Source organism: Talpa europaea (assembly GCF_964194135.1).
Source record: "Talpa europaea genome assembly, chromosome: 8".
Lineage (NCBI taxonomy): Eukaryota > Metazoa > Chordata > Mammalia > Eulipotyphla > Talpidae > Talpa > Talpa europaea.
In genome coordinates, this window is record NC_140075.1 from 45,849,400 (window position 1) to 45,868,319 (window position 18,920).

The 18,920-nt window shown below is 36.5% G+C and overlaps 1 protein-coding gene across 2 annotated transcripts in view; it reads right to left on the reverse strand.

The window, feature by feature from the left end:
* ADAM10 (ADAM metallopeptidase domain 10) overlaps window positions 1-18,920 on the reverse strand; it is a gene marked incomplete at both ends in the record, with an annotated part of 90,210 nt that overhangs the window by 59,500 nt on the left and 11,790 nt on the right. For both annotated transcript variants that reach the window (XM_084240835.1, XM_084240834.1), the window contains one exon: window positions 4,493-4,643. In XM_084240835.1, coding sequence (XP_084096961.1) covers window positions 4,493-4,643 — 151 coding nt within the window. The remainder of the gene's footprint in view (window positions 1-4,492; window positions 4,644-18,920) is intronic.

The following is an 18,920-nucleotide window of genomic DNA, read 5'->3' on the forward strand; positions in this document are numbered from 1 at the left end:
TATTGCTGCACAGATGATATTTGATAATTTGATTTTTATTTCAGTGCTAATCATTGTATAGAATTTTAAAACAAGGTATGTCTGTCTTAAAACATCTTATCCAAACTTTAAGCTTTTACTAATGAAGAAACTTAAGCTCAGAAGAAATCTCTAGGTAACTCATGTCAAGACAGAAGAGAACTCCAGCTAGTTTCAAAATTACCACAGTACCCCTTTCTCTTTTCAGTTTATGACTACTTCAATACATATATTATTCTTTCTATAAAATCAAATTTTTTACTAACTGGCTTCCCACTCAAATTCAAAGGTGGCAGATTTGACCCACCAAATCTATGAAAGGCAGTAAGGTTAGCTAAGTGTTGAAAAAAGCATAAAATAACTAATTAAATATAACTGCTTAAAGTACATAACTTGGACAATAAAAGATGAAAGGTTAAAAATACTCATACACAAGAAAAATGTACATAATATAGTAGTATATGCATAAAACAATGTAACTACACTTTATCAGGGTTCTCAGATACGATTTCTACTTATTTTTTTAATACCACTATGAAGCAGTATTTCAGAAAATTTCTACTGATAGACATGACGTTAAGAAGAAATAGTGGAATGATCCTCTATAGTTCTATTCAATGACAACTGTCAACAAAAGGTACAAATTAAAATATATATACATTAGAACCTCACCATAAACTGTACTAAAGGTCACTACTATACAATCTTGCAGTGAAATTTTTCTCATACTATACAAAAATACTATTGGATAAATCCAAGACAATGGATTCTAAATTTTAATCTAGAGAAATACAGGACAATGATGATGATATTCCATATTATACAGAACCAAGAATTAAATAGAAAAACTGCATTTTATTAATATCACATAAGCAAATTTCCTAATGAAATTGAAGTACACCGGTATTATACAAGTCTAAAATACCTGACAGTTAAACCAGGAATCATAGAATATGATGTTATTTACTTGTATCAAAGAAAAGAAACAAAGAGCCCCTGGTTCATCACAAACTTGCACATGAACATGAGGATTAAGAAAGAACAACTTTTCTACAATTATTTTAAAAGTCCTCTATCCCATAATACATTAAATCTGCCTATTACTTACTGATTAAGAACTACTGCTAAAGTGAACAGAATGTTCTAGACTATATAATATTTAAGGTAAAAATCTATTTCCTAATTTTTCATTTACTTTTTCATATATCATATTAACTATGCATTAACAATTGGTAATTTACTTTTTCTAACTGTGAGGATCAAACCTGAACAAGAATATTAGTTACATGCTTCCCCGGTCAGCACTTTAAGTTTAGAAACATAGAACAGCTTAGAAATACCTTCAGAATGCTTCATTCATTCATGCATTCAATAAAATTTAAATCACCACCATCTAAGCAAAAAAAAGGTGAATATGACTCAGACTTTGTTCTTCAGGGTTAAAGGGCACAAAGAACAGATACATGTATGCCAAGTCATTATAATAAAATGTGACAAGTGCTATAGTTAATAAAGATATATTACTAAATAAACTTAGAAGTAGCAACAATGCTCTCTCTGGAGGCCTATCATTCAGGCATCCAATTTATCAGAACTCATGCAAGTAAAGCAATTTCTGAACTCCAGAAAACAGATTCTTAATTTCTCAGGAAAGGTGTCTTTTACCTTAGCATCTATTATCAAAATGTTTTAATATTCAAATGAATATTGTTGTTTGTGGACTACATCAATCTGCAAACAGGGAAACCACTGCCTGCCTTCACCCCTTCTGAAGATACTTCAGCCCTGACATCTACAAATTTTCCCTCAAGACTCCTAACTGGGGCCTCCCCTGGTGGAGCATGCGGTTAAGCACGGTGCTTTGAAGGTGTCCGCAGCCTCTGCAGTGCGAATTCAATCCCGAATTCAATCCCAGCCAGCAGATGAGGGTCCCACATGGCAAGGCAGACCTCTCCTGTCTGGCCCACTGCTCCCCTCAGCACTGTATTCTGTCAGTTTGCCTGTTCTGCTCCCCACTCTGTCTCTGGTGAATCCTCTGACCCTCCTGCACATCTGGCCTATACCCCGGTTTTTGTGTAAATGAATAAATAAATCTTAAAAGAAAATAAAAGACTCCTAACTGGACTTGAGATTTGCTTCTGTTAGGGGGAAAGGATGTCCTGAGATAATCTCATACAAGCTTTGTGGACTCCACCCCCACTCCAGACTAAAGCCATCAGGACATTGGGAAAGACAAATCCCATCACCACCAAGGGGAGGGTGGCTGGGACCTGAGGGTGGAGTTGGGCAGCCAGGTTGGATATAAAAACCAAACACGTGGGCCTTGCTCTCTCTCTGGCTCACGATTGCTCCCCTCCTGGCTTCACCACTCCTGGCTGGCGGCCAACTCTGAGAGCGCCATTTTGGGATTCCTGATCGGTGGATCGGGTAGGACTCATTTAAAACTTTGTCTCCCACTTTTCTCCCTGAGTTGTACATTTCCTCATTTCCCCTTCCCTTGTAAATAAACCTTTTATTAACCTTTCACGTGTGCCTGCAGTAGAGCATTGATAAGTCCTTTTAAGCACGCGGGTGAGGACCCACAGTCACGCACCCCGTTTTGTATCGGGGTTGCTCTACAACACTTCTAACCTCTTTTTCTTTTGTTTCCATAGAAATGCCTCAATCTTTGCACAATGTAGTTGACTTTGAAACACCACCACCCCCGGCCACAGGACTGCCAACAGAACTTAGAATACAACTGTTTAATTGAATTTAGCTATTCTCAGGAATGGGATTAGTTCTATGAAATAATTGAAGAACTTAATTTCTGAATTTTGGGACTTCTTGAGAAGTTCCAAAGGCAGGGCTCTAGGGGAACAAAAATCTGCCCCCACAAAGTATGTCTTTTTGGCAAAGTTTAGTTTCATAAGCCGAGGCACTCTGAAAGCTGGATGGAAGTTGCTTTTGATATTTATATGTAGATATCTCTCCTGAAAACACTTAATCTCTTCCCTAGAGAAGGCAGAAGTTAAATCTGCATACCTCTGTCTAATGATAAACTCTCTAAATAATCTTTACCGTTTTTCCCCAACCTCCCAGTCTCAGCTAAGTCATTTAAGATGGAATCTGAAACCACGTGAGTGACTCAGTCATGCTAGGAGTCATACAGGAAGTACACATGTTAATATTAAACTCCTTAATTTTTTATCTCTTACAAACTTCACACATAAAAAGGAAGAGGGAACAAATCAAATGCAAATGATACAGATGAGTAATTTAAAAGTCCAGAGGAGGGTGTAGTAGATAAACCTTCAAGGAAGCAGAACTTGAATTATACATTAAAAGATAATCAGCGCTTATTTAAGATAAATGACAGAGGGAATAAACTGTACATGATATATTCAGCAATCAGAAGATCCCACAGGGTGAAACAATGTTTTAAAGTGGAACAAAATAAGTTTAGAATAGTATGTTAGAATTAATTTACAGAGAATCTTAATAGCCAAATTAAGAAATCTAGCCAACAATCTTTAATTGAAGAGCAATACGCTGACCTGAAAAAAGGAGCATTTAAAGAAGAGTCATATTGTAGCAGTACATAGGATAGCTTTAATGATAAAGTGGAAGCTGGAAAACATAGGTGGTGAATAATAAATCAAGATTACACCACCAGAAAGAGTACAAAAGGAACAGATTTCCTAATTAACAGCCATCAAGAGAGAAGGTCTAATAAAGAATATTCAAAGATTTTATACCTAATTACCCTTAATAGACAGAAAAAAATATGGAGTTTGAATCAGCCAGGTCTAGGTCAAATCTGTGCTGTGTAACTTTAAAGATGTTAGTTAACTTCTCTGAGCCTTATTTTCATCCGATATAAAAAGATATTTACCTTCTTTGGGTATTGAGAAGATTAAATAAGAAAATGCAGATAAAGTATCTATGCACCTGGACCATAACAAGGACCAAATGAAAGTAATTTTCAGCTCTCTCTTAACTCCCCTTTTCTTTACTTTTTTCCCTTTATTCCTGTCTAACAATTTTTGAGAATTACAGCAGGTAATCTGTCTATAAAGTTGTCATTTTGAGCTGACTAAACTGAGCTAATGAGAAATTAAATGATTTATTAAATGACATACGAGTATGACTTTCACTGTGACAGAACACAAATATATTGACCATAAAAGCACATAGGGATAGTAGGCAATTATCAACATAGAATCTTCTTTAAAGACATATCTTCCAATAATGCAATAGAGGATCTGACTCATAAACTTAAAAACATTTAAACATGACCGTTCCTTAATGTAAAAAGGCAATTCATTTTAAAAAGAAATATTTAAATGTATACACCAAATTCTGATGAAGAATGGGAAGATTCAAATGGGAAGATTCTTGTCCACTAGACAAGGAAAATTAAAGGTATAAATTTCTTTTAACTTAGATTGAACACAGGTGAACGTCAGACACAGTCAGCAATAAATTTACTTACCTTCCATGGGCATGGAAATCTAGACGTAAAAACTGGTCCTCATGGGAAATTGCTCTTTTGGCACGCTGGTGTTTTTGGTGTAATGAACTCACATCATATGACAAGCCTTCATAATGTCTAATGTATTTATTTAAAGGATTTCCATATTGACCTATAAAATATAAACAGTTTAAATTAGTATTATCTTTAACGCCCACTTTAGTTCTAAGATGATTCATGATTAATCAAATATCTACAAATACGTATGAAACAATTAGCTCCCTAATCAAAGCTTTATTTTTGCACTTTTTAAAAAAAGTTTTATAATGGGAATGTCATCCATACTTTTGTAAGGGAAGTTATTACCTCCTCAATTTTATGGACAAATCTATGTAGCGTTTATATTATTTCCTCACAGGTAACTGGGAAAGGCTAACTACAATTTCAGTTTCATACAAAGAACTATTCGTATTATCTACTTCTTGAGTGAACTTTGGTAGGAATTTATCCATTTCACCCAACTAGGAGATAAAGTCATCATATAGTCCCTTATTTATGTGTTTTATCTTTTGAGTCTGTAGTGATATTACCTAATTCCTGATAATGGTAATCTATATCTTTTCTTTTTGGTTCTTGATCAGGATAACTAGAGATTTATCCATTTATCTTCTCAAAGAACCAACTTTTTTCCTCTGTGTTCTCTACCTCTTACTCTCTCAAAGAGAGCAAAGAATTATTGGAGATCATTAAGAAACATTAATGATAAAAGGTGGTTATGGAAGGAACACCTAGAATCATGTCACAGTCAGGCAAGAACAATGTGCCTCCTCTTTGTGATTTCCAGTGTTCAAGTTCAGCAGAAGCTCCCTAGTAAAAATTATAATAATAATGATCACTGAAAGTATAACCTTAAGAAACAACTTGTCTTCCCTTTTATTATCCTTTATTGGTTTTGTTTTCTCTTTACTGACTTTTACTTTGATTTTTATTATTTCTTCTATTCTGCTTAGAGTTTACATTTTTTAAGCTGTATAAGTGAAGTCACTGAAGACCTTCTTTTCTAATCCAGTGGTTTAGTGCTACAAGTGTCTTAACACTGCTTTTATGCGCATCCCACAGATTTCATGGCATTCAGTGTACTTTCTCATTTCCATCTTGATTTGTTCTATGATCCACATGCTATTCAGAAGTCCATTTAGTTTACAAATACTGAGAATTTTCAGTTACCTGTTAAAAATACTTCTTATTTAACTCCACTATCACCAAAGAACATAGTTTGAATAACATCAAATCTTTTAAACATATGACCAAGAATAAAGTCTATCTTTACAAATGTTTCATGAACACTTGAATGTGTATTTTGTTATCAATGGATGAGTGTTCTATAAATGTCAATCTCTCCTCTTATTGAGTTGTGAAGTCTATAAATATCAACCAGGCCAACTTTGTTAATGGTTGTAAAGAGAAAACTTCCAGTTTTTCCTTCCTATACTGAGAAAAATCCAGTTTTTCCCTACTTTTTTTCTGTGTGTTGCATTCCATTTTACACAGAACACTTCACTTCTCAGTCCACACTGAGTGACTGTCCAGAAACAAGCTGCTGTCCTAGAATGTGACTCAATTCTAATCTACCAGAAGATAGCATCAGATAACACAGGTTGAGTTCAGTCCTCATTCTGTCTCTGGTGAAACTTCTCATCCCTCTCCCCACACCCCCTCCCAACTCTTACACCCCAGTTCTTGTATGCATAAATGAAAATAAATCTTTTTTTAAAAAGTGTATCTTTCAAAGAGATTTAAATAACACGAAAAAAAATATTTCCAGGGTTCTTCATTCCTTTTCATGGATCCAAATTTCCAACTGCTATAATACTCCTTCTCTCTGGATGACTTCCTTTAACATTTCTTCTGCTGGTTAAGAACTCTTCCAGCTTTTTTGTATGTCTGAAAGTCTTTGTCTTCTAGTTGAAAAATATTTTAATTGGGCATCGAATTCAAGGCTAACAGGATTGTATTTTTTCTTTAAATACTTTAAAAATATTGCTGTTCCACCATGCTTTCATTTGTATTCCTCTGACAAGAAATCAGCTGTCATTTTTCTTTGTGTCCATGAATTTAACTATTTTTTAATTCCCTGGTTGCTTTTAAGATTTCCCTTGTTATCATTAGCTTAGCACAACTTGATTGTGATGTGCTCTGGTTTCCATATATTTCTTTAGCTTTAGTTTCAGTGAACTTCTTGGATCTGTGGGTTTATAATGTTTCAACCATTATTTCTCAAAAATAAATATATTTTCACTCTGCCCAACACTGCTCAAGAATTCCAATTAAAAAAACCAAGTCACTCAAACTTTTTCCACAGTCCACTGATGGTCATTTCATATTTATTTAAAATTCTTTTTCTGTTTCATTTTAAATAGTTTTTATTGCATTGTCTTCAACTTCACAAATATTCTGCAATATCTAATTCTGCCAATGCCCTTCAGTGTACTTTCTACTGAAAACATAATTTTCACATCTAGAAGGTAGATTTGTTTCTATTTTACATCTCATCTCTACTTAAACATAGGAAATAGTTACAGTAATTCTATTAATGTTTTATCTTCTAGTACATCTGTCAGTTCTAAGTTGGTTCCAATTGGTTTCTTTTTGTTTTGTTTTGTTTTTTTTTTGTTTTTTGTTTTTTTTTATATATATATTTTTTAATAGAGGCATGTTTTCTTTCTTTCTTTATTTGTTTGTTTTGTTTTTATACATGCACTGGGTACAGTCAGAAGCGCGGGAGGGTGAGAGAATTCACCAGAACCAGAGCGGGGAGCAGAACAGGCAGAAGGACCGAAGTACACTGCTGAGGGGAGCAGCGGGCGGCAGGAGAGACCCTCTGCGCGCCATGTGGGACCCTCCTCTGGTGGCCGGGAAGCAGCCGGGGATCGAACCGGCGCCGCAGAGGCCACGGGCAGCTTCGCAACCCAGCGCTCAACCGCTGCGCCACCGGGGAGGCCCCCAATTGGTTTCTTATTCTTCTCACGTGAGTTATGTTTTACTGCTTCATTGCATGCCTTGCTCTTTCAGGGAATGGATAACATACATTGTGACAATCTTTTGAATTTACTCAATATTCTCAGGCTTTGTAACAGGACAAAGTAAATTATTTAGAAACAGTCTGATCCCTTTGGGTCTTGCTTTCATGATGTTAGGCCAGTCTGGAGCAGTGCTCAATGTAAGGCAAATTATTTCCCATTATTGAGATAAGACCAGTAAGCAAAACTCTACCCACTGCTCCACAAATTATGAGTTTTTCCTGCCTGACCAGTGAAAACAGGAACTATTTCCATCCCAATGTGAACACGGGGTATGGTACTTTTCCCTAGTCTGAGCTAGTTTTCTCATGTGTATCACTGATAAATATTCTGCTGAACACACCGGGGAAACACCTTTCAGATCTCAGGGATTCTCTACTCTGCAGTGTTTATCAATGATATTCTTTCTGTGAACACTAGTTAGTTTGGTCCATCTTGATCCTCAGGTCCATCTCTTCAACTCAGAGACTCTGTTGTCCTCCACCTAGCATCCCTCACATAGCACTGCAATTAAATTCTCTCAATGCAGAGAGCTGCAACAATTAGAGGTCTTACTTACCTCATCTGTTTCCTCTCTCTCAGGATGATTAACCTTCACTGCCTAGACTAGTGTCTTTTTTATATTTTTCTATATTCTATTTTCATTCATTTTAAATTATATTATCTCTTGAAATAATGTTGGTTTTCGACGATGTCTATGATTTAGGGGTACAGGTTCACGTTGCTTCACATATATGTTACTATAACACACCCACCACTAAAGCACCAATAACCTCCACCATAGTGTACTGGAGCCTCTATCTCTGCTCTCCGTCCTACCCTCCCCTCCCCCAGTAGCCTCAAACTTGCAGTCAACTTTCTAGGGTTTGCTTTGTTTTAGTTTTGTTCCCTTGTTTCTTTATATTCCACATATCAGTGAGATGATCCAATATGTGTCTTTCTCCTAATAAATTAATTTGTTAAGCATAATGCCTCCAGGTCCATCCAAGTTGTCACAAATGACAAGATTTCACCTTGTTTTAAATAGCTAAGTAGTATTCCATTGTGTATATGTACATTTTTAGCCACTTATCTGTTGATGATTAGTGTCTTAAAAACCATGGTTTCTCTTTTTTCTAGTTTTCTTGGAATGTTTTAACAAGAGAATAAATCTGTTCATGATTTCCCTATCTTTACCATGAGCCAAAATAAAAAACAGTAATGCCTTAACAAATTAAGTAAATTTCTTCCAAGAGAAAACTGTGCTTTAATAAAACAAAACACCAAGTCTAAACCAAAAAGCAGTAACAATTTGCCTAGTGTACAGCATAAAGTCGAAGTGTTCCATCACAAAATTTTCTGTTTTGTAGTAAGTAACTTGTCACTATATGGCGAAGGGTAAAAAGTCTTAAATCATGTGAGCTTAAGTTCTAGAGATTGCTAAGACTAGTGAACTGAATAGAAATGGTTAAGATAATAAATTTCATGGGTTTTTTTAATTTTTTTACCACAATGAAAATTGTATCAGTTTGTTTCCCTGGTCAAATGGAAAACCCAGCTTCAGTTTCTCCTCCATAAAACGCATAGAAGTAGAATAATTCTCTTTTGAGGATATTACCCATAGCGAATTATTTAAACCACGTGTGGCAATTTGCAAAGAACCTACCAAATAGTAAAAGCTCAATAAAATATTCCTTATTATCATCATCATCATCATCTCTTCCCCACCCCGCCTCCTCATTTTCCTCCTCCTCCCATAAATGCCTTTGAAATCTATATACACAAATTTATTTTTTTTAAAGATTTATTTATTTACGCAAACAAGAACTGGGGTACAGGACAGAGGTGTGGGGGGTGAGAGGATTCACCAGAGACAGAGTAGAGAGCAGAACAGGCAGACTGACTGAAATACACTGCTGAGGGGAGCAGTGGGAGAGACAAGAGAGGTCTGCTGTGCCATGTGGGTAGCTCCCTGGCCAGGGATCAAACTTGTGCTACAGTGGCTGCAGATAGGTTCATAGGTTGTATCTTAACCCCTTGTGCCACCAGGGAGGCCCCTATATACACAAATTTAGGCCATAAACTTAGGAATAAAGACAGAATTGAATTTGAACTCCAATATTTCTAGTCATTCCCACATGAACTGGAAATTCCTTAACTTTTTTAAAATCTTAGGATTTTTCATCTATAAGATGAAGATATCAGTGCTCGCTTCAGCAGCACATATACTAAAATTGGAAAGATACAGAGAAGATTAGCATGGCCCCTGCACAAGGATGACATGCAAATTCGTGAAGCGCTATATATTTTTAAACAAAGAAAATAATCCAGTCAAAAAATGGGCAGAAGAGTTAAAAAGAAACTTCTCCAAAGAGGAAATGCAAATGTCCAACAGGCATATGAAAAAATGTTCAACATCACTTGTAATCAGGGAAATGCATATCAAAACTACAATGAGATACCATCTTACACCAGTGAGAATGGCACAGATTAAAAAAACTAGCAGCAACAAATGTTGGTGAGGATGTGGAGAAAAAGGAACTCTCCTGCATTGCTGGTGGGAGTGCAAACTGGTCCAACCACTATGGAGAGCTGTGTGGAAATTCCTCAACCTACTAAAGATAGAGCTTCCACATGATTCAGCAATTCCACTCCTAGGTATTTACCCAAATGACAGAGAAACATTAATTCAAAAGGGCACCTGCGCCCCTATGTTTATAGCAGCACTATTTACAATAGCCAAGCTTTGGAAACAACCCAAACGCCCAAAAATAGATGAATGGATCAAGAAAAGATGTGTTATATACACACAATGGAATATTACTCAGCAATCAAAAAAAGATAAACTCATGCAATTTGCAGCAACATGGATGGAGCTGGAAGGGATCATTCTCAGCGAAATAAGCCAGAAAGAAAAATTAAAGTACCGGATGGTCTCACTCACAGCAGGAGTTTAGAAAACCTAAATAAGGTACCAGGAAAAAAGAATAACTAAAATAAAGAAAAAATCAAAATCAACAAGCAACTATAAACCAGAGACACACTACGGGGATGGGGAGGAGAGGAGGATTGAGGTCAAAATAAGGGGGGTGCAATTGTGTGGGGAATAGAACCAAGATCAAAATGCATACATTGTGCAAAAATGAAAAATGATGTAAGAAATATATTTTAAAAAAAGAATTAAAAAAAAAAAGATGGAAATATCAATGACTATTTTAAAATGCATTTAAGGGCCTCCCTCATGGCGCAAGGGGTTAAGTCACAGCACGATGAAGCAATCCCCAGACAAGGCAGCACGAGTTCGATCCCCCAGCCAGGGAGGTGATCCACACGAAGCAGCAGACCTCTCCTGTCTCACCCACTGCTCCCCTTAGCAGTGTATTTCAGTAGATCCGCCTGTTGGGCTCCCTACTCCATCTGTGGTAAATCCTCTCACTCCCCCCACCCCAACACACACACACCTCTGGCTTGTACTCCGGTTCTTGTTTGCATAAATAAATAAATCTTTTTTTTTAAATGCATTTAAACCATTAAAAGGCTGCCATGAAAGAAACATTTAATTTAAACTATTACTGTGTCACTTCACCATACTCTTTTGAATGCACTACTCTCAAGACATGATAGGAACAGAGTCCTAAACAAGAACTCAAAACAATCTTTGCAACCAAAGAAAATACTGTGAAGCCAAAGTATGACAGACAAAAAAACGTCCGGTAGTATGGCACTTTTAAAAATCAATACTAAATAATGGAATCAAATATTCTAATGCATTTTCCCATACTCCTTAAAATATTTTCAGGTTTATACTTGGATTTAAAACAATATCCCTTATAAGAAAAAAATGTCAAGAAGAATGGGGAAATTGTAGCATGAGAATTTAGGGGTAGTTTCTTTCATTAAAAAATCAAATATAAAATTTCTATTAAAGTGAACTGAGCAATCACAGCACAAACCTGGTATTGCAAAGTTACTCTTCCATTCCTAAAAAAGTCAACTTTTAAATCACACAGTTCAGATGAAGTATTATGCTACTTCTGATAACTTAAAACAATTAATGCTGTTCTAGTGAATGATGCATAATATGATAAATGTTCAATTATTTGCACTGATGAAACACTACTGGGAGAGTTATTAAACAGTCATCTTTTCTTAGTTCCTTACACAAATTTTAAAAAGCAATATAATGTTTATTTTTACTGGCAAAGGACCTAAGTAATGATTTTCTGAATCTTTATAATTGAGAGAGAAAAAGATTCATGGGGTTTAATTGGGAAAGTTATAAGTGCTACCCAAGGACACCCAGAGATTATCAAGTCCACTTCATTATCATCTTCTACATAAAATCTGTTTCTGTGTTAGCAATGCTTAAATATCAGAATTTATAATGTGATCTCAGCAATGTAATCATTGAAGTTAAAATAATATACTGAAACTGTGTGACAAAATTTCTCTCCCTTAATGAAACAAAGGAGCATCCTAGAACTCGATTAGCCTCTTTGTATGTATTGGAACCAGAGGTACAGGAGCAGAACTGTATGTCATGCATCTAGCTTTGTTAGTTGGAATGTCAGTTGGGATAGAAAGAATAGCCCAGAACTTTACAACAAACTGGGTACCAATGATCAATATAAGTTCTACTCAGTGAATGTAGGTTATAGCAAACCGAAGAAACAAAGTCCAGACTTCTAAATGAAATATTTCAGTATAAAGCAACTTAAAATGAACATCTTCCAGAAGCCATCCACTCAATTTTAATCAGGAAATATTTCCCATCTAAATGTATGAAACCATATTTGTGTATTAGTGGTGGGGTTTACACTGATTAATAAAAATCTGAACTTCAAAAAAAATAAAATAAAAGATGGAGTGACTATAGTAATATCAGCCAAAGTAAATTTCAAGAAAAAAATTGTGAGGGATAAAGAAGGACATTTCAGCAGGCGAATTATAGCTCTGAGGCATACAGCAGGGAAAGAAAGGGGTCAAAACAAGGGAGGGAAGAATACAAGATGACAGTTCATGGGTGATGTGGTGGTGGGAGATTTACGGAGACTACACTTGAGGGGAGAAATCAAATATTGTACAAAAATGAACAATGATATAAGAAAATTAAAAAGTTTAATCAATAGAGAAAATTTTTTAATTTCATCAAAAAAGGGCATTTTATAAATAAAAGGATATAACAATCCTAACCTAATCCTAAATATAGTATTGACATCACAGAGCTTCAAGTACTTGAAGTAAAAGTTCAGAGAACTATAAGAACTATAAGTAAACAAATGTACAGTTATGATTGGATAGCCTAATGGTTCTCATTAAACAAGCAGACAAAAATAAGGATATAGAAACACAACCAAATATCTGACCCAATTAACATCTGCAAAGCATTCCACCCAACAGAATATTCTTTTCAAGAACACATGGAATAGTCACCAAAATGTTACTTAAATCTAGGCCATGAAGCATGCTTCCATAAATTTTAAAAGGCTGAAGTGAGATTGTTTTCTGACTGTAGTACAAAAAAATCAGTGACAAATATTTGGAGATAGCCCCACATAGTAGGAACTTAATATATTTATAAGTAGCCAATGAATAAAAGAAGAAATCAAAAGGAAAATCAGAATGTATTTTTAATAAACTTTAAAGCGCACAAAGGAACATTATGGCTTGATATAAATGTTTTAGTATAATTATGGTAAGTGGTAATACAAATACATACATTTCTCAAAATTAACTGTTGAATTTTATTGCATGGAAATTACAATTTAAAAGTTAAAAATTTTTTTAAAGACAAGTGCTGAGTCAAGGGGGTAGATATATGGGAATATGGTATTTTTCCATCATTACTTTAATACTATAATGGCAAAATTGAATAGGCAAAGCATTACAAAATAGATGCCAAATCTGTAGGAAGTCATTTTAGTTTCATTAGTGTTGACTGCTTATAACCCATCTTTATTTTTTTTGGCCTCTACAAGGAATCTTCTAACCTAAGATCCATGTGCCTCTGCAGGGGATTTATGAACGCCTTGATTCTGCATGCAAAATTCTGAAATTATCTTTAATGCTACTTAGTTAATTCTGCTTTCCATATTTACAACTTTTATTCATCTATTTATAAGAGTATTTTTAAGAACTTACTATACTAACTAGGACTAGTAAAACCTGCTGAATAACAGTGAGAACATTTTTATTTTGTTCTTGGCTTTAATAATACCTTTATATTTTCATCATAATATATTCCTAATGTTACACTAAGTTTGTTTCTTCCAATTCCTATTTTAGAAGTCTAGTATCTTATTTTTTTAAGATATTATTTATTTATGCATACAAGAACTGGGGTGTATGGACCTCCCTAGTGGCACAAGGGGTTAAGCATCAGCACTATGAAGCTACTGCGGGACTTCAATCCTGGCCAGGGAGGTGGCCTATACCCCAGCTCTTGTATGCATAAATAAATAAATCTTTAAAAAAAAAAAAATGGACTGGGGTATAAGCCAGAGGTGTGGGGAATGAGAGCATTCACCAACGTGAGAGTGGGGAGCAGAACAGGCAGATCTACTGAAATACACTGCTGAGGGGAGCAGTGGGCAAGATGGAAGAAGTCTGCTGCACCATGTGGGTCACCTCCCTAGCAGGCAAGGGAATTGAACTCATGCTGCAGTGGCTGCTATAGCTTGATAGCACTGTCTTTAACCCCTGCACCACCAGGGAGACCCCTTACTGCTTGTTGAAACAATATCTATAAATTATTATGATAGCTAAAATTTATTGAGCAGTTGCTGTCAAACTCTATAGCATTCTATACTTTTTCATTTAATCCATCCAACAAAGCTATAAAGTGGTAACTATTAGCCCTTTTTTTTCTAAAAGATTTATTTATTTATGCATACAAGAACTGGGGTACAGGCCAGGGGCGTCGGGAGGGGGGGGTGAGAGGATTCACCAGAGACAGAGTGGGGAACAGAACAGGTGGAATGACTGAAATACACTGCTGAGGGGAGCAGCAGGAGAGTCAGGAGAGGTCTGCTGCACCATATGGGTAGCTCCCTGGCCAGGGATCAAACGTGCTGCAGTAGCTACAAATAGCTTCCTAGGTTGCGCCTTAACCCCTTGTGCCACCAGGGAGGCCCTACTAGCCCTTTTTAAAGAAACTTAAGATTTAAGGGCTATGTAACAACCTCAAGGTTACAAAGCAAGTAGAAAGCAGCAAATAAGAGATAATTTTGGTTTCTATGACTGCATTACTATCTTTAATGTTTCTAGCATTATCACCAGAAACAAGGCAAGTCACCATTCATATTTCTGATGTAACTACAAAAACCTAAAAAGAAAAACTTACCAATCTACAGTACATGGCAAGAACCTTTAAAAAACTAAACTGACATTTATCTCAAAGACGTGGAAAAACATGTAATAAAATACTAAAAAAGAATGTATTTTTTATAGACCAAAAAATATATATGTATACCCTTGATTTCCACAGTTAGTGATTGAACTAGCACAGTTTACTCCACAGGAATCCATGCCAATCTCCGACCCTTGCACTACTTACCTCAGTCAGACACCACAAAATTGCCTGTTCCCACATGCAGAGTATGGACCTACTCAACTGAGATTTGTTCCTATAGTTTAGCAACCAGTCAAAAGCTCAAAATGTAGGGACAGAATGCAGTTCTATATCCAAATATCACTGGAGCAGTTAAAAAATAAAAATTCTCCCATCTCCTCAACTCTATCTCAACAGAGCTGGGTCTCTGACCTATTCACCTTTATATTGATTACAGATTGTCCAGATTCCCTAGCCCAAGCTTCTCTGTCTACCCCAATTCCTAATCAGCTACTCTATTCCTAATCCTTGTTACTTGCTAGATTCTCCCAAATTCAATCTATAATCTATATATGCCCTAGTACTAAAAATATCACTGCTTTTGGGCCTCCCCTGGTGGTGCAGCAGTTGAGCGCTGGGCTGCGAGGCTGCCCACAGCCTTTGCAGTGCTGGTTTGTTCCCCGGTTCGTTCCCTGGCCTCCGGCGAGGGTCCCACCGAAAAAAAAAAAAAAAAAATCACTGCTTCTAAAATACAATGCCTAAACCAAGAGAAGCCATGAATCAGGTAAAGTAATACTGAACACACAGAAATCCTAGATTTTGTGTTCCTTGAGACTCAGCATGCAAGCACTATACAATAGGAAACTTACCCTAGAACCTATAGGCTTTTCCATAAACATTAGGGTATTATCTATTGTGATTTTATTCAATTCACACAATAGTCTGCCACTTGAAATAAGTCTATTACTTGACAATACTACTAAAACCCTCACCAGTCTTATCTTCCTCAAGATTATCCAGATATCACCAAAAGCCAGGGGAATACAACATGTGAAAACATGTGAAAAACATGAAAAATACCAAAAAAACATGTGAAAAATACCAACACTGCCCTGTCTCTCCAGAAACACAGCCTGCACCAGAAACACAACCTTACAACTATTAGTAAAAATGTGTCAAAACTCTGAAAGATGTACACTATTAACAAAACTTAGGCAAACAAACGTAACTGCTCAGTTCAGAATCCAGATCTCTAGTGATGCTTCTAATTAAAGGAGCCTAGTTCAGAATACTATTTTACAAGCCTGTGTCCTATTTGCAAATGAAAGGCTGGGAATCTGAATGAGACAGAATTCATAACAATGAAAATGTGTCAAAAACAGCAAAGTTCAAAAAGTTCTAGACAGGGCCTCCCCGGTGGCGCAGCGGTTGAGCGCTGGGTTGAGAAGCTGCCGGCGACCTCTGCGGCCTGGTTTGATCCCCAGCTGCTCCCCGGTCACCGGAGGAGGGTCCCACATGGCGCGCAGACCTCTCCTGCCGCCCGCTGCTCCCCTCAGCAGTGTACTTCGGTCCTTCTGCCTGCTCTGCTCCCCGCTCTGGCTCTGGTGAATTCTCTCACCCTCCCGCGCTTCTGACTGTACCCAGTGCATGTATAAACAAAACAAACAAACAAACAAATAAATAAATAAAACATGCCTCTATATATAAAAAAAAAAAAAAGAGCCAATGTTAAAATAAAAAAAAAAAAAAAAGTTCTAGACAGTCAAAAACCATACAAACGTGGTCCGTCCAGGCTTTTTGCTTACCCTCTTACTCCCCACCCCTCCCCTGGTTTTTCACACAGCAAGTATAATGTTGTTCAAGTCAAGTCATGGAACATCTCTGCTAAAAACCTTCTGAAGATTTCCCAACTGCCTCACAGTCCTAACTGTTAGGGGGAAAGGATGTCCTGTGCTAATCCCATATAGGCTTTGTGGACTCCACCCCCACTCCAGACTAAAGCCATCAGGACATTGGGAAAGACAAATCCCGTCACCACCAAAGGGAAGGTGGCTGGGACCTGAGGGTGGAGTCAAGCAGCCAGGTTTGGTTTAAAACCAGACACGTGGGACTTGGGGGGGCTCACTGTCACTCGCCTCCTGGCTTCATGGCTCCTGGCTTGCAGCCAGCTCTCAGAGTGCCATTTGGGATTCCAGATCGGTGGATCGGGTAGGACTCATTTAAAACTTTTTCTCCCACTTTTCTCCCTGAGTTGTACATTTCCTCATTTCCCCTTCCCTTGTAAATAAACCTTTTATGAACCTTTCGCGTGTGCCTGCAGTAGAGCATTGATAAGTCCTTTGAAGCGTGCGGGTGAGGACCCACAGTCAGGCATCCCGTTTTGTATCGGGGCCGCCCTATAACATAACTACGAGTTATAAACAAGGCTTCGTGTGATCTTCACAAGAAGTTGCATAACCCCTTTCCCCCACTCCTGTATTTCTCTCATCTTATCTTCTAATACTCTTCGCTTACACTGTTACAGCCACATTAGTCTCCCTATTGTACCTCTCCCTGGAACATCTTGCTCCAAAGCAGGGACATTTAGATATCCATGCGATTCCTTCAAAAGCTTTCCCTGATATGCTGTATAAAAACATATGTGCCAGTAATTCTCATTCCAACATTCTGCTCTATTTTTCTTCATATCAGTTTTTTATTGGTAAATATCCCTCCTCCTCTAGAACACAAGTTTCTGAGAACAAGGACTTTGTTTTGTTCACTGATGTACCCTCCGTACCTCAGAGTGAAAATAGATATTCTCTAAATGTGTGATGTAAGAATGAATGACTCTACTCAATGTTTCATGGAAATTTCCTCCCTTTGTATTTATGAAGAAAGCAGCCTATACCTTGCTGATAGAGACATAAATCAACCACCAAAAAATATATGATCTTGTGATACTCATCCAAGAAATATCAGAATTTGTAACAGGAATGCAAGTTATTAAAAATAAAATTACTATAGATCTATTCATCAGATAAGTTTTTTTAATCTACTCATGCTACAAGTGTAGTTCAGATATTTGTCTCTGCAATTACCCATGCAGCTCTCATCTTACATGACTTTCTGAAGTTATAACTCTCAAATTTTTGTTGCAACTAAGTTTTTCAATAGTCAAGGAAGACCATGGCCAACAGATCTTACTTTACAATCCAACAGTCTAGCAAGCTTTATAAGAACTAAACTTCATGGGTTAAAATCCCAGCTTTGCCACTTAATAGCTGAGTGATTTTGGACAAGTTACCTCTCTGTGACTCAACATCCCCACTGGTAAACTGCAATACTTGTACCTAATAATATTGTTATGGGGATTTAATGAGCTAATATATACAAAGATTTAGATTAGTATATAGTATATAACAGGTAAGAATGCAGCAAATTATAGCTAAATTAATAGTTCAATTATTGTTCATAACAACCATACTGGAAGAAATATAATTAATCTTAAAATGAGGCACAGAGCAATTTAAGTGACCTACCCAAGACTTCCTTCTATCTCTAATATTCCATAATTCTAAATTTACCCTGAAATGAAAATGTTTTTAAATGTTTCATCTTAGTAACAAAGTTTCACATTTTTATTGTGTATAATCAGATAACTATGAAGACTCACTACATTTTCCTTTTTAGTCCAATTTTGGCAGTGAGTGAACAGCTAAGTGCTTTAAAATAACTTTTTTTTTTTAAATAGGGACACACAGTTGAGAAACAGAGATCTACTTAGCATCAATAGATTAGAAAACTTAGTTTTTATATGAAATCCTAACTCATTTAACCGGCTTAATTTTTCAATTAGCAGGGCATAATAAAAATGATTTGGTAGACGGTAAAACCTATGCATATAAATATATGTTTATGCATATACAGAAGAGCAAACATATGCATATACAGAAGAGCAAAAAGTAACCCCCAAAATTAAAACTTCAAAAAACTAAAGAATACTTCTCCTACAAAAAAATACCCAATAAGGGCCTCTCTAGTGGTGCAGGCACTTGAGTCCAACACTGTGAAGCTGTCT